The 24,936-nt window shown below is 45.0% G+C and overlaps 2 protein-coding genes across 8 annotated transcripts in view; one reads left to right on the top strand and one right to left on the bottom strand.

The window, feature by feature from the left end:
* The window catches only part of NAA15 (N-alpha-acetyltransferase 15, NatA auxiliary subunit), a 90,968-nt gene extending 77,777 nt beyond the window's left edge, over positions 1-13,191 (bottom strand). The window contains exon 1 of one of the 2 annotated variants that reach the window (XM_019025433.4): positions 12,783-13,191. In XM_019025433.4, coding sequence (XP_018880978.1) covers positions 12,783-12,836 — 54 coding nt within the window. In that variant the 5' untranslated portion in view covers positions 12,837-13,191. The remainder of the gene's footprint in view (positions 1-12,782) is intronic. The other variant, XM_019025434.4, reaches the window with a different exon arrangement.
* On the top strand, positions 12,061-24,630 carry NDUFC1 (NADH:ubiquinone oxidoreductase subunit C1). Of its 6 annotated transcripts, none has more exons than XM_004040402.3 (6): positions 12,061-12,198; positions 18,234-18,269; positions 18,645-18,873; positions 19,458-19,561; positions 21,974-22,053; positions 24,490-24,630. In XM_004040402.3, the coding sequence occupies exons 3-5, from the start codon at positions 18,807-18,809 to the stop codon at positions 22,031-22,033; spliced, it is 231 nt and encodes a 76-aa protein (XP_004040450.1). In that variant the 5' UTR covers positions 12,061-12,198; positions 18,234-18,269; positions 18,645-18,806; the 3' UTR covers positions 22,034-22,053; positions 24,490-24,630. The 6 variants fall into 6 exon arrangements, with proteins under 6 accessions (XP_004040450.1, XP_055240699.1, XP_004040451.1 ...); XM_063705553.1 differs by lacking the exon at positions 12,061-12,198 and adding an exon at positions 13,232-14,012; XM_055384724.1 differs by lacking the exon at positions 18,234-18,269 and having other exon boundaries at positions 18,649-18,873.
* Positions 24,631-24,936: the final 306 nt, after the last annotated feature.

Raw genomic sequence — 24,936 nt, 5'->3', positions numbered from 1 at the left:
AAACAGAGAGCAAAGTTGTATTTAGATATGAATGCTGATTGCTGGCTAAGCTCACTGTTATGTGACTTGTTCTTTCTTCCATATCAGCTTCCCAGCACACCAAGAATTAAACTTGATTTTTAAATTTTCTGAAAAACACAAAGCAACTCTAACACTACGATTATTTTCCTTCAAATTTTTTTTTTAAAGAGATGGAGTCTCGCTATGGTGCCCAGGCTGGAGTGCAGTAGCAATTCACAGGCGCAATAACCACAAACTATAGCCTTGAACTCCTGAGCTCAACCAATCTTGCTGCCTCAGACTCCTGAGTAACTGGCATGCACCCCTGCGCCCAGCTCTTCTAACATTTTATATTTTAAATTTTATAACAGGTCTATTTCTTAATATCATATATAGTGGTCATCAACCCTGACTTCGTGTCAGAATCGGTTGTAAAGCTTTATGAAATGACGTATGGCTGAGCCCTACTATCTGAAGATTCTAATACAGCAGCAGGCTCCTCACAACAAACTCATTTAATCCTGATACCATTTCTCCTCCAATGCCAAAACCAAAGAAACAATAACAAAATTTTCCTCTTATTATGCTTTTGTGATGAAAGGCTATATAAACAAATACTATAATTCATTTATAAATTAAACTTCGCCTCTCCCTCTCCCTCTCCCTCTCCCTCTCCCTCTCCCTCTCCCTCTCCGTCTCCCTCTCCCTCTCCCCACGGTCTCCCTCTCCCGCTCTTTCCACGGTCTCCCTCTGATGCCGAGCCGAAGCTGGACGGTACTGCTGCCATCTCAGCTCACTGCAACCTCCCTGCCTGATTCTCCTGCCTCAGCCTGCCGAGTGCCTGCGATTGCAGGCGCACGCCGCCACGCCTGACTGGTTTTCGTATTTTTTTGGTGGAGACGGGGTTTCGCTGTGTTGGCCGGGCTGGTCTCCAGCTCCTAACCGCGAGTGATCGGCCAGCCTCGGCCTCCCGAGGTGCCGGGATTGCAGACGGAGTCTCGTTCACTCGGTGCTCAATGGTGCCCAGGCTGGAGTGCAGTGGCGTGATCTCGGCCCGCTACAACCACCTCCCAGCCGCCTGCCTTGGCCTCCCAAAGTGCCGAGATTGCAGCCTCTGCCCGGCTGCCGCCCCGTCTGGGAAGTGAGGAGCGTCTCCGCCTGGCCGCCCATCGTCCGGGATGTGAGGAGCCCCTCTGCCTGGCTGCCCAGTCTGGAAAGTGAGGAGCGACTCTGCCCGGCCGCCATCCCATCTAGGAAACCAGGAGCGCCTCTTCCCGGCCGCCATCACATCTGGGAAGTGAGGAGCGTCTCTGCCCGGCCGCCCATCATCTGAGATGTGGGGAGCACCTCTGCCCTGCCGCCCCGTCTGGGATGTGAGGAGCGTCTCTGCCCGGCCGCCCCGTCTGAGAAGTGAGGAGACCCTCTGCCTGGCAACAGCCCCATCTGAGAGGTGAGGAGCCCCTCCGCCCGGCAGCCGCCCCGCCCGAGAAGTGAGGAGCCCCTCCGCCCAGCAGCCACCCCGTCTGGGAAGTGATGAGCGTCTCCAACCGGCAGCCACCTCGTCCGGGAGGGAGGTGGGGGGGTCAGCCCCCCGCCTGGCCAGCCGCCCCGTCCGGGAGGTGGGGGGGCCAGCCCCCCGCCCGGCCAGCCGCTCCGTCCGGGAGGGAGGTGGGGGGGTTAGCCCCCCGCCTGGCCGGCCACCCGGTCTGAGAGGTGAGGGGCGCCTCTGCCCGGCCGCCCCTACTGGGAAGTGAGGAGCCCCTCTGCCCGGCCAGCCGCTCCGTCCGGGAGGGAGATGGGGGGGTAAGCCCCCCGCCCGGCCAGCCGCCCCGTCCGGAAGGGAGGTGGGGGGGTTAGCCCCCCGCCTGGCCAGCCGCCCCGTCCGGGAGGTGAGGGGCACCTCTGCCCAGCCGCCCCTACTGGGAAGTGGGGAGGCCCCCGCCCGGCCAGCCGCCCCGTCCGGGAGGGAGGTGGGGGGGTCAGCCCCCTGCCCGGCCAGCCGCCCCGTCCGGGAGGGAGGTGGGGGGGGTCAGCCCCCTGCCCGGCCAGCCGCCCCGTCCGGGAGGGAGGTGGGGGGTTAGCCCCCCGCCTGGCCAGCCGCCCCGTCCGGGAGGTGAGGGGCGCCTCTGCCCGGCCGCCCCTACTGGGAAGTGAGGAGCCCCTCTGCCAGGACAGCCGCTCCGTCCGGGAGGGAGGTGGGGGGGTCAGCCCCCCGCCCGGCCAGCCGCCCCGTCCGGGAGGGAGGTGGGGGGGTCAGCCCCCCGCCCGGCCAGCCGCCCCGTCCGGGAGGGAGGTGGGGGGGTCAGCCCCCCGCCCGGCCAGCCGCCCCATCCGGGAGGGAGGTGGGGGGGTCAGCCCCCTGCCCGGCCAGCCGCCCCGTCCGGGAGGTGAGGGGCGCCTCTGCCCGGCCGCCCCTACTGGGAAGTGAGGAGCCCCTCAGCCCGGCCAGCCGCCCCGTCCGGGAGGGAGGTGGGGGGGTCAGCCCACCGCCCAGTCTGCCGCCCTGTCCGGGAGGGAGGTGGGGGGTCAGCCCCCCGCCTGGCCAGCCGCCCCGTCCGGGAGGGAGGTGGGGGGGTCAGCCCCCCGCCGGCCAGCCGCCCCGTCCGGGAGGGAGGTGGGGGGGGTCAGCCCACCGCCCAGTCTGCCGCCCTGTCCGGGAGGGAGGTGGGGGGTCAGCCCCCCGCCTGGCCAGCCGCCCCGTCCGGGAGGGAGGTGGGGGGGTCAGCCCCCCGCCGGCCAGCCGCCCCGTCCGGGAGGGAGGTGGGGGGGTCAGCCCCCCGCCGGCCAGCCGCCCCGTCCGGGAGGGAGGTGGGGGTTCAGCCCCCCACCTGGCCAGCCGCGGCGCCTCTGCCCGGCCGCCCCTACTGGGAAGTGAGGAGCCCCTCTGCCCGGCCACCACCCCGTCTGGGAGGTGTACCCAACAGCTCATTGAGAACGGGCCATGATGACAATGGCGGTTTTGTGGAATGGAAAGGGGGGAAAGGTGGGGAAAAGATTGAGAAATCGGATGGTTGCCGTGTCTATGTAGAAAGAGGTAGACATGGGAGACTTTTCATTTTGTTCTGTTTCTGCCTTGGGATCCTGTTGATCTGTGACCCTACCCCCAACCCTGTGCTCTCTGAAACATGTGCTGTATCCACTCAGGGTTGAATGGATTAAGGGCGGTGCAAGATGTGCTTTGTTAAACAGATGCTTGAAGGCAGCATGCTCGTTAAGAGCCATCACCACTCCCTAATCTCAAGTACCCAGGGACACAAACACTGCGGAAGGCCGCAGGGTCCTCTGCCTAGGAAAACCAGAGAACTTTGTTCACTTGTTTATCTGCTGACCTTCCCTCCACTATTGTCCTGTAACCCTGCCAAATCCTCCTCTGCGAGAAACACCCAAGAATGATCAATAAAAAAATAAAAATAAATAAATTAAAAAATATATATATATAAATTAAACTTCAAAGTCTTACCATAATATAGGCTCTGCCCAGTATCCTACAATTACTTCATACACTAATGTACTCTGTAATGCCAAAGCCCAGCTTAACTCCCTTCTCCAAAAATTTATGCAAGCACACAATCCAAACATCTTTTTCTCTCTTGCCCTGTAATCACTATTTTCACACTCACTTCACATAACAAATATTTATTAAACATCTACTATGGTACATCATTTTAACCAATGTGAATAGAGCCATTAACAGACGTCCTTATCTTCATAAAACCTACATTTTAATTGTGGAAAACATGTGATAAACATAAAAGTAAATGTATGTCAGAAGCTGATAAATGAGAATAAAGAAATAAGAAAATAAGGTGAGAAGGACTGACTGCTAGACAAGGAAGGTCTCTAAATAACATTTAAAGGACACCTGTTTAGCCAGGCATGGTGGCATGTGCCTATAGTCCCAGCTACCCAGAAGACTAAGGTGGGAGAATCACTTGAACCCAGGAGACAGAGGTTGCAGTGAGCCGAGATCACACTACTGCACTCCAGCCCTCCAGCCTGGGCAACAGAGTAAGACCCTATCTCAAAAAAATTTTTTTAAATTAGGCCAGGCATAATGACTCACACCTGTAATTCCAGCATTTTGGGAGGCCGAGGCAGGTGGATCACCTGAGGTCTGGAGTTCAAGACCAGCCTGGCCAACATGGTGAAACCCCGCCTGTACTAAAAAGGTGTGGTAGCAGGCACCTGGAATCCCAGCTACTCGGGAAGCTGAGGCAGGAGAATCGCTTGAACCCACGAGGCGGAGGCTGAAGTAAACTAAAATTGTGCCGCTGCATGCTAGGCTGAGTGACAGAGCAAAACCCTGTCTCAAAAAATAATAATAAAAATAAATTTAAAATTAAAAATAAATAAAGGACACCTGAGCAGAAGTCCTAAAACAAATAAGAAAAATGAGTCACACAGGTATCTGGGGGAGAAAATTCTGAACAGTCCTTTGCATATGATCCTTTATACGACCTAGCTTTTTATGTCCAAAAATGCTTTTATGAAGAAAGAAGATATATTTGAATCAATGCTCTGTCAGAACTGCATTGTCAGAAGCAGAAATATTAAAAGATATAAGACTGCACACTAAGGAGAGAGATCCCTTCAGTTGAGGCCAGCTGGACAGTATCTCTCCAGTCCCCCAATCACACCGAGCACCGTGCCCGCCTCTCTGGAAACTGTTCGTTAACCAGCGCTCCAATAGTTTGGATGGCAATTCTATTATCATCAAATAACTAGTTTGAGCCCCAATAATGACCCAGGACTGCAAGACTTTGACACATCTAAAAAATGGAACATTAAATTCAGTTCCCTTTTAAGCTTTAGTCTGCTTTTCTGAAAATATAGTGTTGTCCATCTACTACTATTGAAAACTGAACTGTGGTCACTCTGCACAAACAAGTATTTTTAACCCACTCTCTTGACGCAAAAGAATTATTTTTTAAAACATTTCAGGTTTCTAACACAATACAGAATTTTAAAAATATATGCTGTCAGTTTAAAACAAAAACATATATTTGTTCATTCATACTGCATCTCACTCCAGAAAGACAAAAATTAAAAAGTAAGCAAACAGGCCAGGCGCAGTAGCATGTACCATAATCTCAGCTACTTGGCAGGCTGAAGCAGGAGGATCACCTGAGCTCAGGACTAGCCTGGGCAACATAGTGAAATCCTGGACACACACACACACACACACACACACACTTAAAAAGCAACCAAAAAATAAATTTACCACATTATTAAAAGATTTTCACTTCTCACTAGATTTTTTTTTTTTTTTTTTGAGAGAAAGTTTCACTCTTGCCCCCAGGCTGGAGAGCAATGGCGCGATCTCGGCTCACTGCAACCTCCACCTCCTGGGTTCAAATGATTCTCCCGCCTCAGCCTCCCGAGTAGCTGGGATTACAGGCGCCTGCAACCATGCCCAGCTAAGTTTCGTATTTTTAGTAGAGACGGGGTTTCACCACGTTGGCCAGGCTGGTCTCGAACTCTTGACCTCAGGTGATCCACCCGCCTCAGCCTCCCAAAAAGTGCTGGGATTACAGGCGTGGCCACCGTGCCCGGCCCTCACTTGATTTTTACAGAAAAATCATTTTGTAATTTTTATAATAATTATATACACATTATATACACATATATAAAATAGCAAAACTGCATTTTGTTTTCTGGTGTACTTTTAAGGAATAATTTATCCGAGTTTAAATTTACGATTACCGGCAGGGTGCGGTGGCTCACGCCTGTAATCCCAGCACTTGGGAGGCTGAGGTGGGTGGATCACCCGAGGTAAGCAGTCTGAGACCAGCCTCGCCAACATGGCGAAACTCTGTCTGTACTAAAAATACAAAACTTAGCTGGGTGTGGTGGTGGACACCTGTAATCCCAGCTACTGGGGAGGCTGAGGCAGGAGAATCACTTGAACCTGGGAGGTGGAGGTTGCAGTGAGTCGGAGAGTGCAGTGAGCTGAAATCACGCCACTGTACTCCAGCCTGGATGACAAAAGTGAGACTCCATCTCAAAAAAATAAATAAACTTATGATTAACTACTATGTACAGAATGGGATTTCAGAACAGACCAAACTTTGTTTCCATTTTTTGATTTTTTGTTATATTCTAAATATATGAAGTACAAGCAAAAGTATATTAAAACCAATTTCAAAGTTACTGTCCACTCTTAGTTGCAAAACTGGAATTCTGTCACAAAGAAATTAATCAGTTAAACTTTCATGTGCATATGGACACCTACTTGCTAACAATTCCTAATCTAAATTTCATCAGCAACTAAAGCTAAACTAAGTATCATTAACTAGCAGAAACATTAACTTTCCCAAAGAAAATAAATCACATAAAATAATTTACCTATTATACAATGGGCCGGGCGCGGTGGTTCATGCCTGTAATCCTAGCACTTTGGAAGGCCAAGGCGGGCAGATCAGGAGGTCAGGAGATCGAGACCATCCTGGCTAACACGGTGAAACCCCATCTCTACTAAAAATACAAAAAATTAGCTGGGTGTGGTGGCAGGCGCCTGTAGTCTCAGCTACTCGGGAGGCTGAGGCAGGAGAATGGCGTGAACCCGGGAGGCAGAGCATGCAATGAGCCGAGATTGCACCACTACACTCCAGCCTGGGCAACAGAGTGAGACTCTGTCTCAAAAAAAAAAAAATTAATAATAATAATTTACTTATTATACAATGTATACAGCCACCTAATAAGTATTACTACTCCTTTGCCTAACAAAGAATTCCCTCACCCTCCTCCTACACCCCTCCCCTAAATAGTTAAACACTAGGCAGGTGTGATGTTAAGTGCCCTGAAAAGAAAAAAAGTTTTATTCCAGACTGTAACTAACACTAGCTGTTGACCTTAATCTCAGTCTGTTTGCTTAATAAAAATGTCCCCACCTTGAAAAGTTTTGAGAATTAAGAAAGGACTCTAAATAAAGCATGCTGTGTCCAAAACGGTAACCATTCACCACATGTGACTATTTGAATTTAAATTAAGATTAATTAAAAATTCATTTCCTCAGTTGCACTAGCCATATTTCAAGTATGCAATAATTACATGTGGCCAGGCCAGGCACAGTAGCTCACATCTGTAATCCCAGCACTTTGGGAAGCCAAGGCAGGAGGACTGCTTGATCCCAGGAGTTCAAGACTAGCCTGGCCAACATGGCGAAACCCCGTCTCTACCAAAAATACAAAAATTAGCCAGGCGTGGTGGCACGCCTGTAGTCGCAGCTACTCGGGAGACTGAGCTAGGAGGATAGCTTGAGCCGGGAGGTGGAGGCTGCAGTGAGCCGTGATCAAACCACTGCACACCAGCCTGTGTGATAGAGTTAGACCCTGTCTTAACAAAAACAACAAAAAACAAACCTACACATGGCCAATGGCTATCATATTAGAGCAGATAACAAATATTTCCATCATCACAGAAAATTCTACTGTGCAGTGCTATTCTAAAGCACCTAGAGCAGAGCCTGGCAAATGGTAGATTTCTCATTTTACCTGGCAAATAGTGACAAATCACAAACATAATCATCATGCTATTTTAACTTCTCTCACCACTTTTCTAGGAAAGAAAAATTCTGTCCTTTAACACTTACAACTAACAATTTAAATCATTCAGGCTAAAGTCCAAAACTACATTTATTGATGTACAATATTTTAACTATTCCCAACTTAGATTTTTCTTATAACTGACATTAACATTTGAAGAGCAAAAAAGAGAGAAGGAAGCAGCAGCAACAGCAACCAACCTACCAACACTTGATTGAAAGGCATTAGGGTATGTCCACCTTTTCCAAGCAGGTTAAAATCTAAGGTGTGGATTTTGTTCTACTCTGGCAACCTCATTTTTCCTACCCTTAACCTAGATCCTAACAAAGTGGTATAAATATCTGGTAACCTCCTCAAACTTTTAGATAAACAAATAGCATCAACAGTAGGCAAAGGCCACAATTTTCTAATGACTTCATTTTCCAAATAAGTTAAAACAGTTTGTAATTACAAAAAACAAAAAACAAACAAACAAAAAAAACCAGACCAAAAAAAAAAAAACCAGCTTCTGGCAAACACAAGTCTTCCTTAAACTCTTACATAGGACCGGGTGCAGTGGCTCATGCCTGTAATCCCAGCACTTTGGGAGGCCGAGGCAGGCAGAACACTTGAGGTCACTAGTTCAAGACCAGCCTAGCCAACACGGTGAAACACCATCTCTACTAAAAATACAAAAAAAAAAAATTAGCCAAGTGTGGTGGCAGGCGCCTGTAATCCCAGCTACTTGGGAGGCTGAGGCATGAACCCAGGAGGTGGAGGTTGCAGTGAGCCAAGATCACACCACTGCACTCCAGCCTGGGTGACAGAGCAAAACTGTCTCAAAAAACAAACAAAATAAAATAAACTCTTACACAGTATATGTCACATTAAATTCATCCCATCCTTTTTCTAGACAAATTATCAGCAAGAAACATTATGCAAGCATTTTGATTAACTTAGGACAATGCTTTAGTCAGAAAACAGAAGAGTAATACTGGAAAAAAGAGAAAAATATACAACAAAACTGAATTTTAGAGATCAACTAGACTAGATCAAGCCAGGCAAATCCGCTGCAGAAACTCTAAAATTTTTGCAAACTTATGTGTAAAGCAGGTTTCCATTAAAAATTTAAGGAAAAAAATGTTTATTTTGAAATACAAACTAACTGTATTTCCTACTTAAGTTTATCATAACAAGTACAGTACAACTAACAAAGTAGCAGCTCAAAAGTTGAATGCTGCAGGAATGATTTAACAAGTTACCAAGCAGCCAGGAGCAGTGGCTCAGGCCTGTAATCCCAGCATTTTGGGAGGCCAAGGCGGGTGGATCACTTGAGGCTGGGAGTTTGAGACGAGCCTGAACAACATGGAGAAACCCCATCTCTACTAAAAATACAAAATTAGCCAGGTGTGGTGGCACACGCCTGTAATCCCAGCTACTCAGGAGGCTGAGGCAGAATTGCTTGAACCCGGGAGGCAGAGGTTTCGGTGAGCCGAGATCATGCCATTGCCCTCCAGCCTGGGCAACAAGAGCGAAACTCCGTCTCAAAAAAAAAAAAAAAAAAAAAAGTTACCAACCTAGCAACACTTGATTACATAGAGCACACACATCACATTATGTCCAACATTTCCTTTATCAGACAGGGCAAAAAAAAAAAAAATCTTAAAAGCACTAACTTACTATCGAATCTCAAGAAACAGAAGCAATTTCAAAAAATCAATACTATCCTTTTGGTCAGTAACACTTTCTTCATTCTTAATGTATGAGAACAATAAGGACTCCTTTACTCTTCTTTCATTTAGTGACTTCCACATTTCTCTCACATATAACTTATCAATAGATCATCAGCACTGTGATTTTGGCAATAAACTTACAGGTTTTTGCCCCACTAACATTACCACAAAAAAATTAAGATGTTTAATCAAAAATTGCTATTATATGGATGGTTAAACACACTGTGGTACATCCATACCATGGAATACTACTTGGCAATAAAAATGAATAAACTATTAGCTGGATGTAGTAGCCCTGTAGTAATCCCCCCTACTCCGGAGGCTGAAGCGGGAGGACTGCTTGAGTCCAGTAGTTTGAGGTTACAGTGCCCTTTTGATAGAGCCTATAAATAGCCACTACACTCCAGCCTGTGCAACAGAGGAAGACTCTATCTCTAAACCCAAAAGAATGGCAAAATTATACAAATAGAGGACATGTACTGGTTGCTGGAGCCTGCAGCGAGAGGGGATGGGAGGGCGGTGGGAGAGATAATGGATGGGGTTCTAAAAGGGCAACAGAGGGGGGTACTTTGGACTGAAGGAACTGTTCTGTAGCCTAATTGTAGTGGTGCAATCTATACATGGGATAACACTGCATAGAAGTAAATACAGTCAGCTCTCATTATCCTTGGTGTCTGCATCCATAGGTAAAAACTATTTTTAAAAATACAATAAAAAATACAAATTTTTAAAATACAGTATAACTATATAACAGTAATATTGCATTAGGTATTATAAGTAATCTAGAGATATTTAAAGTATACATTTGCATAGGTTATATGCAAATACTACACCACTTTACATAATGGACTCAAACACCTGCAAATTTTGGAATCTCGCGGGATCCTGAAATCAACCCCCGACAGATACCAAGGGATGACTGCACCCGCGTGCGCGAGCACTCACACGCATGTACAAGTAAACTGGGGAAATCTGAATAAGACTGGTGGATTGTATCAATGTTATAATAATGAACCATGGTTTTGCAAGGTATTAGTGTTGGGAAAACTGAGTAAACTGCACTGTATTATTCCTTAAACTACGTGATTATTACAGTCTTCTCAAAATTAAAAGTTTGATTTATTTAAAAAGTGCTAACACTTGGCCGGGCACGGTGGCTGACGCCTGTAATCGCAGCACTTCGGAAGGCCGAGGCAGGCGGATCACTAGGTCAGGAGATTGAGACCATCCTGGCTAACATGGTGAAACCCCGTCTCTACTAAAAAATACAAAAAATTAGCCAGGCGTGGTGGCGGGCACCCGTAGTCCCAGCTACTTGGGAGGCTAAGGCAGGAGAATGGCGTCAACCCAGGAGGCGGAGCTTGCAGTGAGCCGAGATCGCGCCACTGCATTCCAGCCTGGGCGACAGAGCGAGACTCCGTCTCAAAAAAAAGAAAAAAAAAGTGCTAACACTTGAGAAAATCTCAATATGAACCAGATATTAGACAATATTAGAGAATGATTGTTATAAGTATACAAGACGATGTCCTTATTCTTAGAAGATGCTTGCTTAAGTATTTAGAGATGAAGTTTTTTGTTTTTGTTTTGAGACAGTCTTCCTCTGTTGCCAAGGCTGAAACTGCAACCTCCACCTCCCGGGTTCAAGCGATTCTTGTGCCTCAGCCTCCCTAGTAGCTGGGACTACAGGCGAACACCACCATGTCTGACTAATTTTTGTATTTTCAGTAGAGACAGGATTTCACTACGTTGGCCAGCCTGGTCTTGAACTCCTGACCTCAAGTGATCCATCTGCCTCAGCCTCCCAAAGTGCTGGGATTACAGGCATGAGACACCGTGCCCAGCCTAGAGATAAGTTTTACGTCTACAACTTACTTTTATACAAATGTATATATACATATACATAGGGAGAGAGAAAGCATATATGGCAAATAAATTTAAGTAAAGATTTATGAGTGTTCCTTGTTCTCTCAACTTTTCAGTTTCATTTTTTTTCAAAATAAAGAATTGTGAAGAGATTAAAGATAAATTGCTATTCTAAACTTACGTTACAGTTCTACCTGCACACCAATTAGTCTTTTTAAGGGTTTAAAAGTAACTTTTTTCCTAAAACTATTTTACAGCTCCACCTACACTCTTAGTCTTAAAACAAAACAAAATTCCAGTAAGAATTTCAAGGTAACAGTTTTGCGACACTGGATGTGACTTTCTAATGTTTTTCAAAATGAATTCACTAAATCTGTAGGGCATATGGACGCTTTTGTAAAATCAAAGTTAGTTCAAATGTATGATTATTTATTTCTAGAAAAACTGAATCCCCAGAGTTGTTCTACTTTTCAAACAGGTGAAATAAATTATAACTGCGGGGGAAAAGGCTAACACTTTCACACACACATCCCAAATTTTAAAAGTCTTAAACTTGGCAAATACAGTTAATTCTATCATAAGGAAACGTTTGCGTGAAAGGGGGAACCCACATACTAAATGCCAAACAAAAAATGTGCTACAATGTGTTAATTATAGCTCCAAGGCTACAGGACATATTTTACAATGTAAACAGTCCCTGCAAACATCAATGCATTTATGGTTTAAAAAAATGCAAACTGCACACATTTGAAATGTAGGAAATAAGTCTGAGCTAGCGTCAACAAAATCCATCTCAAAAGTTCTTATATTCTCTTTTCTCTAGTAAGTTTTTGCATGTGTTAATATACTTCAGTGTATAAGAAAAGTCTAGGTCTGGAACGTTTAAACTAAAGACTCAACTTTTTACTTCCTACCGAACCGCCCCCTCGCAATGGGCCCCACCTCCCGAGAAGAGTGACGGGGTGGGGCTGTTTCCCGCTCGGAAACTAAGAAATAAATGCCTCATCCCTACTCCAGAAACGAGAGAACAACGGAGGCAGAGGAGCTGAAGACTCCAGTATGCAACTGACTACAAGGAGGTAGTCGTTTGAAAAGCTTTCTTTCCTTCTCTGAACTCCTTCTTTCCCTCCTCTCAGGTCATTCGGTGACCCCGGGCCGGGAGGAGACAGGTGAATCCCAAGAGAGGAGGAAGAGGGAGGGACATATGATGGAGGGAGAACCGCATTTAGGCAATGAATGAGCCTGCTGCATCCGCACCACCTGTTCCTTCCAAGGGTGCCACCCCGGCCTGCCAGCAGGGTTCCCACACCAACCGGGCCGCGACTCCTGCCGGTGTCGCCCACTTGCCCGCCAAAGGCCGGGCCTCTTCTCCCCCAGATCGGGGAGAATGAGAACCGGCAGTCTAGAAGCCGGGAGGTCGGGGCCTAGTCCGGAACCAGGGCCTCAAGCGTGGGGATGGAATGAAGAAGCCTGTGGTCCCTGGCGCGCGGGCCATAGTAGGAACCACAGAGAGGGAGCAAAGCAATGCATTCGGCCTGACGAGGGCTATGAAGGCGGGGTCCCGGGCGGGAGTGGCTCAGTGCCCGCCGGGCCGAGGTTAGGGGTGACAGGCCCGGTTGCCGGCTAAATCCTCCCCACTGCTTGCCCGGAGCCTCACACTTACCAAGATCCGCTTGAAGAGCGCATTCTCCTTGGGCGGGAGGCTCACGGCCGGCATCGTTCCGGCTGCTCCCGCTGCTCCCGCCACCACCCGGCTCGGTCAGTCAGTTTGTCCGACCGCCGCCGCTGCCGTTCCGTAGCTGCTTCAGCCTTGAATATCTCGATCCGCCGCCACCACCAGGCCTCGGGTGTCGCCGCGTTGCCCTACCCGGACACCTCCTTTTTCCTCGTTGTCTTTTTTCCTTTCTCACTTAACGCTGCCGCCGCCTCCCCCACTACGGGTCTCCGTCGGCGGTTCACGTGGTAACTGAACAGACCGACAGAGGCAGCCAAAATGGCGGACGCAGAGGGTTTTCCCACCCGGGTCACGCTTCCTAACACGCAGGCGCGGTGACCTCCTTTCCCCACCTCCTCTGGGTTTCGGAGCTTGCCGGGAAACCTGGAGGCTGGCCCGCCTGTGGAGGCCGTGAGGGTCGGGGCAGGCCCCGCCCATCATTTCAGTGCGTGGTGCCCTCGAAGCGCCCGCGGAGCTACGGGAGGCTAGGCAAGTACGGTTCAGACCGCCTCCTCATCAAAAACAGCCTCTCTGGCGCCTTCCTGCTAGATTGACCTTTCATTCCTTGGAAAGAGTCTCGCACTCTGTGTGATCATCGTTTGAGCACAAAGTGCTAAAATACAGGTGTAGGTGTTTGAGAAGCGCTGTAGTTGATTATGGACGAAATGCCTAATTTAAGGAGCAGAGGCGGAGTGGAAAATGAAAAAAGCTTCACCGCAGTGGAGACTTGTTAACAGCCCTGGGGAGAAAGGGGCTTAACAGAGTCTGAAAATCGTGAAAGAGCTTGACCGATGAAGTGGGCCTGGCTGTCGTATCGGTAGTTTGGTGAATGTTGCTTAAGATCAGCCTGGAAAGGTAGTTAGTCAGATCCGAAGTGACATATTTGCACTGCCAAAGGAGCCTCTGGAGGTTAAAGTATGTGTTTTAAAGTCGTTGTTGAGGCTATATAATGCGGAGTTGACGGACCGACCTTATGAGTCACCTTGGAGCGGATTAGTGGAGACTTAAAGACAGACTACCCTGGAGCTGGCTTCAAACTAGTGCTTAATATTGTGACTCGAACTCCCCATCCCCAGAAATTCTCAGATCTTAGAAGCCAAAGACTGGCAAGGATACTAGAGGGAACTACTCGAGTAGGCGAGGTCAGACTACATACCGAATAGGAGTCCTTCCAAAAATGTAAGTCATTTCATTAACAGCTGACAGTAAAACTTTTTCCAAGTGGCATTCCATTGATCTAAAAATTTTCAAGTTATATGAGCCACTTTTAACCTTTGGTTCTTGATTACCTCTTTCCAAATCCTGATTTCACTCTGTAGCATTCTTTGCATCATGAATTATTAAACAACATGTTATGTGCGTGTTTTTTACTGTTTTAAATTTATTTACAAAGATATTTTAATTTTCAAACTTCTCTTAACTGTCCCTGAAAGGTGTGAGTTGAGATATATGTTTCCCAATATAAACTTGGGTTTTCTAGCTGCTATATTGATTGTCCTCTCCCTTCACTGGGGTCATAAATAAGGTTTTTAACAGTCAAATCCTGGAGTTTCCTTAAATTCTGTGATCTCTCTTCAAAAGTTTGAGAAAAATCATATATACAGGAAACTATGTTTCAGTTTGAAATATGGCCAGTATTTTAACCTTAACTTTATAAAACTAAGAACAAGCTTATAATTCATTTTTAAGCTGTTACTTAGTAATAACCTGCAAAATTCACTGCCCCAAGAGGTCTTTCAACGTCTGAACTATTGAAAGACAGAAAAATAGTCTAAATGCAGTTGATAGTTTTAGCTTGGATTTCCAAATCTCTGGCTTCATATCCAAAAATCCCTACAGCAATACTATTTGCTATAGTTCTCTAAATTTCTCCTGTAAAGAATATTCTATTTTCCTTCAGAGGAAGAAAATTTCTGGTCTTTGAAACAATCAGTAGCTTCCACCAGAACCTGAGTACCTGATTAGATGAGCCAGAAATAGAGTTTGGCAAATGTTACATTCTTTTTGGGTGATGACAAAGAAATGGCAATTTTAAAGGCTCGGCAAATACTAGTCTGATTCAACATTTAACTGATTCATCTGCTAGTTAAAATGCACCTACAGATAACAGTCTGACCACACAGTAGTCTGAATTGAATAAAAAAAAAATGTACTCTGATCACCACAATTTCACAAATAGAGATCCCATTTGAGTTATACTGTAAGTAACAGCCATGCTTTCAGAAAGTTAACATATCCAAGGCTATATGCTGCCGCTGCTGATGATGATAGTTAATTCATCTTACCCTATGTGCTTGCATGTCACTATGTTCCAAATGCCAACTCTAAAAAATATTAACCAAAAAGAAAGAAATAAAATCATTTACCTTGCAAACTTTAATTCTACAAAAGGGATATGTTGAGTGAAATTTCTCCATATATGTAAGGTGTTCTCTATTGAGACTGTTACATCTTATTAAGTACTTGGATCTTATTTAAAAAAAAAAAAAAAGGCTGGGCTTGGTGGCTCACGCCTGTAATCCCAGCACTTTGGGAGGCTGAGGCGGGCGGATCACAAGGTCAGGAGTTCAAGACCAGCCTGACCAACATGGTGAAACCCCGTCTCTACTAAAAATACAAAAATTAGCAGGGTGTGGTGGTGCGTGCCTGTAACCCCAGCTACTCAGGAGGCTGAGGCAGGACAATCGCTTGAACCTGGGAGGTGGAGGTTGCAGTGAGCCAAGATTGCACCACTGCACTCCAGCCTGGACAACAGAGTGAGACTCCATCTCAAAAAAAAAAAACATAGGCCAGGCATAATGCCTCATACCTATAATCCCGACACTTTGGGAGGCTGAGGCAGGAAGATCGCTTGAGCCCAGAAGTTTGAGACCAACCTGGGCAACATAGTGAGACCCTGTCTCTACAAAAAAATTTTAAAATTTGCCAGGTGTGGTGCTGTGAGCCTGTAGTCCCAGCTACTTTGTGGGCTTGGGTGGGAAGATTCCTTCGGCCCCAGAGGTCGAGACTGCAGTGAGCTGTGATGACACCTCTGCTCTCCAGCCTGGGCAACAGAGCTGAGACCTTGTTCAAAAAAAAAAAGAAACAATATAAAAGAAATTCATGTATTTGTCACCTAGATTTAACAAATGTTAACAATTTGCTATTGCTTCTGGGTTTTTTGTGTGTGTGTGTATAGACAGGATTTCTCAATGTTGCCCAGGCTACTCTTGAACTCCTGGGCTTAAGCAATCCACCCACCTCAGCCTCCCAAAGTGCTGGGATTATAGATGTGAGCCCCAACACCCGGCCTGCTGCTGAATCTTTTTTTTTTTTTTTTTTTGAGACAGAGTTTCGCTCTTGTCGCCCAGGCTAGAGTGCAATGGTGCGATCTCAGCTCACCACAACTCTGCCTCCTGGGTTCAAGCGATTTTCCTGCCTCAGCCTCCCGAGTAGCTGGAATTACAGGCATGCACCACCATGCCCGGCTAATTTTGTATTTTTAGTAGAGACAGGATTTCTCCATGTTGGTCAGGCTGGTCTTGAACTCCCGACCTCAGGTGATCCGCCCGCCTCGGCCTCCCAAAGTGCTGGGATTACAGGCGTGAGCCAGGGCGCCCAGCTGCTGAGTCTTAAAAAATAAAAACTTATAGATACATCTTGGTGTGTGGGGAGGTGGGAGGTTGTTGGTTTTTTTCTTTTGTTTTGTTTTGTTTTTGTGACAGGGTCTCACTGTGTCACCGAGGCTGGAGTGCAGTGGCAGAGTCTTGGCTTACTGTAGCCTCACCTCCCAGGTCCAAGCGATCTTCCTACCTCAGCCTCCCGAGTAGCTGGAACCACAGACATGCACCACCACACCCAGCTAATTTTTTAAAAAATCATTTTGTAGGGATAGTTATCTACCTGTGTTGCACAGGCCAGTCTTGACCTCCTGGACTCAGGCAATCCATTTACCTTGTTCTCACAAAGTGCTAGGATTAGAGGCCTGAGCCACTGTGACTGGCCCAAGTCCTAAGTTTGATTCATAGTATTCTCATGCATGCTGTATCAATAAAAATACGGATTTTTTGTTTTGTTTTTTGCATTTTATACTGTTTTTCAATTCTTGCTCTTTTTTTACCTTCCTTGGGAGATGTGATTTTTTCCCAGTGGAAAAATCTTGGACTGAAACTTTGCTTTTCTAGCTGCTAACTCAAATCCTCTCTCTTTTCACCTGGATCATAAATAAGATTTTAGTGTTCAAATTCTGAAGATGCTTACATGAATGTTATGAAGCAACTTCTAACAAAATATTATAGATATTAGTTCCTAGCTGGAATTACTTAATCAGGATTATTTTCTAGATGCAGTTTCACATACAGCTGGGTACTCCAAGTGTACAGTTCCCATCAGCTCTAATATGGTGAGAAAAATGTGCTTATACTTCATCACTTTCCCAAAATACACACTAGTAAAAGGATACAAGGGCCAAAGCTCTGAAAAAGAACAAAGCAGTCTTTCTCAATAGCAGTACTGAAATTAGTAATTTGCTTACTGGTTCTGAATACTCTGACTAAAGAAAGGTAGCATCTGTTTCAACTTGTTGGATACTAGCAAAAGCTTCGTCAGGACAAGCTTCCAACGGATGGTATAGAAAGGGTATACAACTGACAGGTTGCTGAGTGGACAATAAATGGCGAACCAACAACTGGCTCAGCACATTCGTTGGGTAGTTTACTTACTTGAGCATGAGTCCAGGAGGCTCAAACTAGGTTACAAACTAAAGTGACTCACAATTTAGCAATCCATTTAGCCACCATTTGCATGTTAAAATGAGCCAGAAAACACAGTGCAATTAATTGACTTTTTGGTCAATAATTTTTGGTTAAAAAATATCTTAAAATAACATTGCTAAAGAGAATATAGGAGATTTGCTAACATTTATTTTGGTTTTAAAATTAATGACAAAGTTTAAAGGATTAGTTTTAAAGGGTCAAAATGTATTGTCTGTTACCTATAAATATTTTTACTGGTCTTTAGACATCAGATTGAACTGAGTTGAATGTACAAAGATCTGGCTCAACTGTGCAAGATAAAACCTATTCCTCAGAATGATGTCTTTAATAGGCAAAACCAAATAAATTGTTTACTACTACCAGACACTTGTTTAAGCTTCTCAGCAACCCTATAGGTTTTATATTATAGATGTAAAACTTAGGTATAGAGAGGTTAAGTAATTTGCCTAGAAATAATAGAGCTAAAAAGTGGTGAGCAGAATGGCTTTGAACGCTGATTCTACAGCTTATGGTCTAGGGTGGTCCAAGTCTGTTAGGTGGGCTAATGAGGATCACTAGATCTGGAGTCAGAAGACCTCAAACTGTATCCCACCTCTGCCATCTATGTGATCTTAAGCCTACCTAAGTCACTAATTCTACTTCACAGGTTTGTGAGGCTTCAGTATGATCGTGAGTGTAAGTGGTAAGTGTTAAGAGATCTTTTCAACTATAAAATATAATATGTCACCTTGGATGAGTGAGTAGCTGTCTTCTTTAAGCTTTATCTGTAAATTGAGGCTTATAACCACGGCATGATATGTGCTCGTTTTGAAGATGAAATAAGACAATGAATGTAAACCATATGATACATTAATGCACCGTGCCTGGACCACAGAATTCAATCCAAATGCTAGTTATTATTCAGCACGACACTTTTCTTTTTTCTGGCTCATGTAGGAAAATTTTAATAAACCTCTTGATGAATAGCCGTAGAGATGGGGTGAAAAACCCCCAGAGGACAGAGAATAGGTAAACTCTTTTTTCTTTTAATTATTTTCTTCCTAATTCCACTGTATAGACAGAAGGCTGAGGCCGGGGTGCTAGAGAACCTTGCCGTGCTGGAATTCACGTTGACGCCCCCACGGAGCTCTGCTGCAGAGCCCTCGAGTCCCGCACTTCCGGCCGCCAGGTGGCGCTGGTTCTGTTGCCAACTCGGAGAGACTGAGCTGGGCCACGCAAGATGGCGCCGTCCGCCTTGCTGCGTCCCCTCTCCCGGCTGCTGGCCCCCGCCAGGCTCCCGAGCGGCCGTGAGTATCCTCCTCGTGCAGGCCGACTCGACCCTCAGATTACCCCTCCTAAGGCGGACCCAGCCCACGGGTGCAGGAGGCGGCAGCGGCCCGGGTTCGTCCTGCAGTGACCTTCGCCGCCGACGACCCAAGGCCCAGCCCACGCCTGTCCCCTACGCAGGGCTCTCTGCTCCCCATCACCCGTCTCTAGCACTTATCCAAGTTCAACCTGACCACTCTTGGCCTTTGTAAATGGACTTTGGGTCCTTGCCTTCCCCACCTCTGTACGTTAGGTCCCGTAAACCGGGAGAGGAGACACCCTCCCCGGGGCGCCTCTTACATGACCACTCCCGAGTCGTCTGAGGGTCCGCAAGCCCTTAAACGAGGCTTTGAAAGCCTCGGACAGGACAGGTGCGTCCTGTCTAACTCGCCAGTGGCCCTGGGCGAGGTACTTGATCTCTTTGAACCTCTATTTCCTTGGCTGTTTAAGTGGGAGATGGGGGAGTTGAAGGGAGAATTAAATGCGATAATACGCACGTAAATGTTAGGGTTTTTTCCCTACAAGGCAGTAAGTTACAAATTTACAGACCCTCTTCCCCTTTCAGCTTCAGTGCGATCAAAGTTCTACGTGCGAGAGCCGCCGAATGCCAAACCTGACTGGCTGAAAGTTGGGTTCACCTTGGGCACCACTGTTTTCTTGTGGGTCTATGTAAGTAAGTACTTTACTCCCGGATGTCGTGAGACTACGCCAGCGTGGTAAGGGAATGACATAACATTGCGAGATTGAATGGTGCTGTTATGTTGTATGGAAGTGAAACTCTCATAACAGTAGGATATTTATATAATCGCTGATACGTATTTTTCCATAAGAGAAATCCCAAGGACTAAAAAGAAATTAAGATTTCAGCAACATTGAAAAAGTATGATGGGACTAAAATTTCTGTTATTGTTCCTTAACATGGTTTTGTAAGGAATGGCAGTTTTACTAAATAGTAATTATGCTTTTTTTTTTTTTTTGAGATGGAGTCTCACTCTGTCTCCCAGGCTGGAGTGCAGTGGCGTGATCTCGGCTCACTGAAAGCTCCGCCTCGCGGGTTCACGCCATTCTCCTGCCTCAGCCTCCCAAGTAGCTGGGACTACAGGCGCCCGCCACCACGCCCGGCTAATTTTTGTATTTTTGGTAGAGACGGGGTTTCACCGTGTTAGCCAGGATGGTCTCGATCTCCTGACCTAGTGATCCGCCCGCCTCGGCCTCCCAAAGTGTTGTGATTACAGGCGTGAGCCACCACACCTGGCAATAGTAATTATACTTTATTTCTTAATGAGAATTGAGGCTAATTGGAGTTTTATGAAGGTATCTTTTTCAGATGCTGTAAGGACAAACCAGCAGTGTGCAAGTTGTACAAACTGAATCCCAGTAGACTTCCATTAGGTTTTAATCAATGTTTGTATAAATACATCGTTGGAAATTGTACATAGTGTGTAGCGACCTTTTTAAAAAAATTTTCAGGCCGGACGTGGTGGCTCACACCTGTAATCCCAGCACTTTGGGAGGCCAACGTGGGCGGATCACGAGGTCAAGAGATCCAGACCATCCTGGCTAACACAGTGAAACCCCATCTCTACCAAAAATACAAAAAAAAATTAGCCAGGTGTAGCGAAGGGCGCCTGTAGTCCCAGCTGTTCAGGAGGCTGAGACAGCAGAATGGTGTGAACCCGGGAGGCGGAGCTTGCAGCGAGCCGAGATGGTGCTACCGCACTCCAGCATGGGAGATACAGCGAGACTCTGTCTCAAAAAAAAAAAAAAAATTTCACACCACATGCTTTACACATAAACTTGCGTTTAATCATTTCAACAACACTACGTGGCACCTACTATTGTTGACCCGTTACAGATAAGAAACACTTGGAGAAACTAGTTTGGCCGAACCCAGTTCTCCTGACTTCAGAGGCCACACTATCCTATAAAACACTGTGAAACACTGCCTCTTTGGGGATAAAATTTCTTTTTAAAGTTAAAGTATCTGCTATATTAATATTTAAAATTTTGTTTTTTATCTAATGGGTTTGGGACTTCCTCCACTGTCCCCCAGCTCTAAGATATTTTAAATTTTCTTGTTGAAGTGGTTCAGATTTTTGACTTGGAAAGGGGTGAGAGATTTTGAGTCACTTACAACTTAATAGTAACTCATCTTTTTGAATAATGTTGCTTATAATGAATTTTATACATTCTTAATTTAAGGTTTTCTCTAACAAGAAGCTTAATTACTGCTGAGAGCACTAGTGATTGAGCTTGGATCTTTGATTGCCATGAATGTCATCGTATATAAGACGTTTTTCCAGTTGCATATTCTGTCAGACAGTGGTTCTAAAAATGTGACTGTCCTCCATGACATCTAATTAATACACATACAATTTCGTGGTGGGGTTGGTCATTCAATCAAGGTATCCCACTTCTAAGATTAGAAGCATAACACGCACCCACCAACCAGCCTGGATCCCATTTAATAACCAAGTTGTGCTGTATCATATTGATTTACCCCTTCACGATAAGCCATTTCATTACATTTATTACCCACCAAATGAGGTAAAATTTTTTGGCAGTAGTTTAATTTAAATTTTTGGCCAGGTGCGGTGGCTCACGCCTGTAATCCCAACACTTTGGGAGGCCGAGGTGGGTGGATCACCTGAGCTCAGAGTTCGAGACCAGCCTGGCCAACATGGTGAAACCCCATCTCTACTAAAGATACAAAAATTAGCCAGGCGTGGTGGCAGGCGCCTGTAATCCCAGCTATTCAGGAGGTTGAGGCAGGAGAATCGCTTGAACCCAGAAGAAGGAGGTTGCAGTGAGCCAAGATCATGCCATTCCACTCCAGCCTGGGGTGGAGCAAAACTCCGTCTCTAAATAAATAAATAAATATTTAAGGGCTCCCTTTTCAAATTTAGTATGTCACATTGTGGTGAGCAAGTTTATACCATTCCTGGTTTTTGAACTTTTGGATCTCTTAGCCTTTTATTTCTAACTAGAATAGTTGTTTATTTTTTCTATCCTTATTCCTTTACAAAATATAAGTATCCAGGAAGATTACATTTCTAATTTTAACTGTTTAACTCTTTGTAGCTCATCAAACAACACAATGAAGATATCTTAGAGTACAAAAGAAGAAATGGGCTGGAATAAACTTTTGAAATACTAATGTAGTAAGTATACAAGTTTATTGGATGAATAGATTATGCAAATTAACTTGACCTCTTTTTTAAATACTGAAAAACAAGCTTGTTGTTTGTTTTGTATTAGGTTTATACATTTTAGCACCCATACTTCTGTCTGTGACAAATTTATGAATTTGTAATACCTTGCCTCAAGCAGTTGGTTTTGTTTTGGGGGGGTTGGGGTTTTTTTTGTTTGTTGTTTGTTTGTTTGTAGACCTGTTGGCCAGGCTGGTCTCAAACTCCTTGCCTCAGCTTCTGAAAATGTTGGAATTATAGGTATGAGCCACTTTGGTAGCCTCAAGAATCTTTTAGCGTAATCATTTTTAATCATTAGTCTTTGACTCTGTTCAAAGAAAGGTATGTTTAAGAATGAAACCAAAATCTGCCAGGCGCAGTGGCTCACGCCTGTAATCCCAGCACTTTGGGAGGCCGAGGCGGGTGGATCACAAGGTCAGGAGATCAAGACCGTCCTGGCTAACACAGTGAAACACCGTCTCTACCAAAAATACAAAAAAATTAGCCAGGTGTTGTGGCAGGCGCCTGTAGTCTCAGCTACTCGCGAGGCTGAGGCGGGAGAGTGGCGTGAACCCAGGAGGCTGAGTTTGCAGTGAGCCAAGATCGTGCCAGTGCACTCCAGCCTGGGTGACAGAGTGAGACTCCCTCTCAAAAAAAAAAAAAAGAATGAAACCAAAATCATATTATTTTCTTAAATCTGATAGTGCTTTACACTTTGCTTTCATAGCACTTACGACAAATTATTATTCTTTGTGTGTGTATTAATGTCTGTTTGGTATCTTGTACACTTGAGTGTGAATTCCATGAGAACAGAAACCTATTTTATTAATTATCATTTATTCAGCAACTTGCTCATCTGGTCCATTTAGGAATTTAATATTTGTAGAAGTGGTGAATGTATAACGGCAATCGATTCTTTTTATTTTATTTTATTTTTTGAGACGGAGCCACCAGGCTGGAGTGCAGTGGCACAATCTTGGCTCACTGCAACCTCCACCTCCCAGGTTCAAGCAATTCTCCTGCCTCAGCCGCTTGAGTAGCTGGGACTACAGGTGCGCGCTACCACGCCCAGCTAATTTTTGTATTTTTAATAGAGACGGGCTTTTCCCATCTTGGCCAGGATGGTCTCCATCTCTTGACCTCGTGATCTGCCCGCCTCAGCCTCCCAAAGTGCTGGGATTACAGGCGTGAGCCACTGCGCCTGGCCAGAGCAATCAATTTTTAAATTTTTTTCTGCATCACTATTTCATTATGATTGTCAACTCAACTAATATCCAATTGGACAGTTCCTGGTAAAAAACCTAGTTATGAACAAGATAGTTTATTCTGCATGGTCTGTGATTTAAAAGAGAAAGTTTATTATATATATATAAAATATATACATCTGGCTGGGCGCAGTGGCTCACGCCTGTAATCCTAACACTTTGAGAGGCTGAGGCGAGTGGATCACTTGAGGCAAGGAGTTAGAGACCAGCCTGGCCAACGTGGCGAAACCCCATCAGTACTAAAAATACACAAAAAATAGCTAGGCATGGTGGTGCGTGCCCGTAGTCCCAGCTACTTGGGAGGCTGAGGCACGATAATTGCTTTAACCCAAGAGGCGGAGGCTGGGAGGTTGCATTGAGCCAATATTGGGCTACTGCACTCCAGCCAGCCTGGGCAACAGAACAAGACTCTGTCTCAAAAATAAATGAATGAATAAATAAATAATATATTCATCTATAGATATGTATCAAATATATATAAGTATACCATATACAGTGTACATATATATATATATACACATATGGTGTGTTTCTGAAAACCTTTTTTAAAAATCCTATATTAATCCTTTTATAAGTGAACAGTCACTTAAAAATCTCAGCTTTCATAATTGGGTTGATTAACTTATATCTGCTGTATAATAAACATAGCGATCACAGACTATCCTTTGTTTTCCATATTTTATAATAACTCTGAGCTCTTTACTGTTGATTATCCAAATCTTTTGCCTTTTTTCTATTAGCACCCTGCCCATTTCACTACTCTAATCAGCCAATCAAAAGATAAAATGAGTCTGGGCTTGGTGGCTCATGCCTGTAATCTCAGTACTTTGGGAGGCCTAGGCAGTGGGATAGCATATGCCCAGGAGTTTAGGCAACATAGTGACTTTGTCTCTACCAAAAAAAAAAAAAAAAAAAAAAGGTAAAAATGAAATAGGCATTTAAATACAAACCAGATGGCTTTTGCTATTCTTTCATAGTTAAGGCAAAATATTTTTTGTTAAAATTAAATAAAATAAGGTATTGGTACTCTTTGTGGGTCTTTTCTAGACTTTTTCTGATGTTCTAAGGTGAATTCAGAGTAGTTTAATTTTAATATTATTTCTGCTGGTTAATGCTACAGTTTTTTTTTTTTTCTTCATTATAGGTATGCTCCATATAGTGATTGTAGCTGTTCCTCTGGATTCACCATCTGTTGAGTTGTAAATGTGAGAGAAAAAGTTATATGTGAATATATATCAAGCCAGCATTTGTATTTTGCATCATTAAATAAAAAGAAAGAAAAATACTTCTGTATTCTTCAGATAAAGCATATTGTGACAACTTGTAGAAAATGTTAATTCTATAGAAGTATTTCAATATGGAAGGTACCACCTGATAACAAGGTCAGTGGTAATTAAGGACACATTGGTAAGAAAAGTTTTTGTGAACATAGATTCAAAAATCAGGGCTGGCTGGGCGCGGTGGCTCAACGCCTGTAATCCCAGCACTTTGGGAGGCCGAGGCAGGCAGATCACCTGAGGTTGGGAGTTCAAGACCAGCCTGACCAACATGGAGAAACCCCATCTCTACTAAAAATAAAAAAATTAGCCGG

This window comes from Gorilla gorilla, chromosome 3, assembly GCF_029281585.2.
Source record: "Gorilla gorilla gorilla isolate KB3781 chromosome 3, NHGRI_mGorGor1-v2.1_pri, whole genome shotgun sequence".
In the NCBI taxonomy this organism is placed as follows: Eukaryota; Metazoa; Chordata; class Mammalia; order Primates; family Hominidae; genus Gorilla; species Gorilla gorilla.
Note: the sequence above shows the minus strand (reverse complement) of the source record. Positions and strands in the feature narration are given on the sequence as shown.

Bases quoted from the DNA above. Each gene is read 5' to 3' on its own strand.
- NDUFC1 (XM_055384724.1), top strand. From the start codon at position 18,807: ATGGCGCCGTCCGCCTTGCTGCGTCCCCTCTCCCGGCTGCTGGCCCCC. The intron at 18,874-19,457 runs GTGAGTATCCTC...TTCCCCTTTCAG, and splicing joins CGCCAGGCTCCCGAGCGGCC to CTTCAGTGCGATCAAAGTTC. The intron at 19,562-21,973 runs GTAAGTAAGTAC...AACTCTTTGTAG, and splicing joins CTGTTTTCTTGTGGGTCTAT to CTCATCAAACAACACAATGA.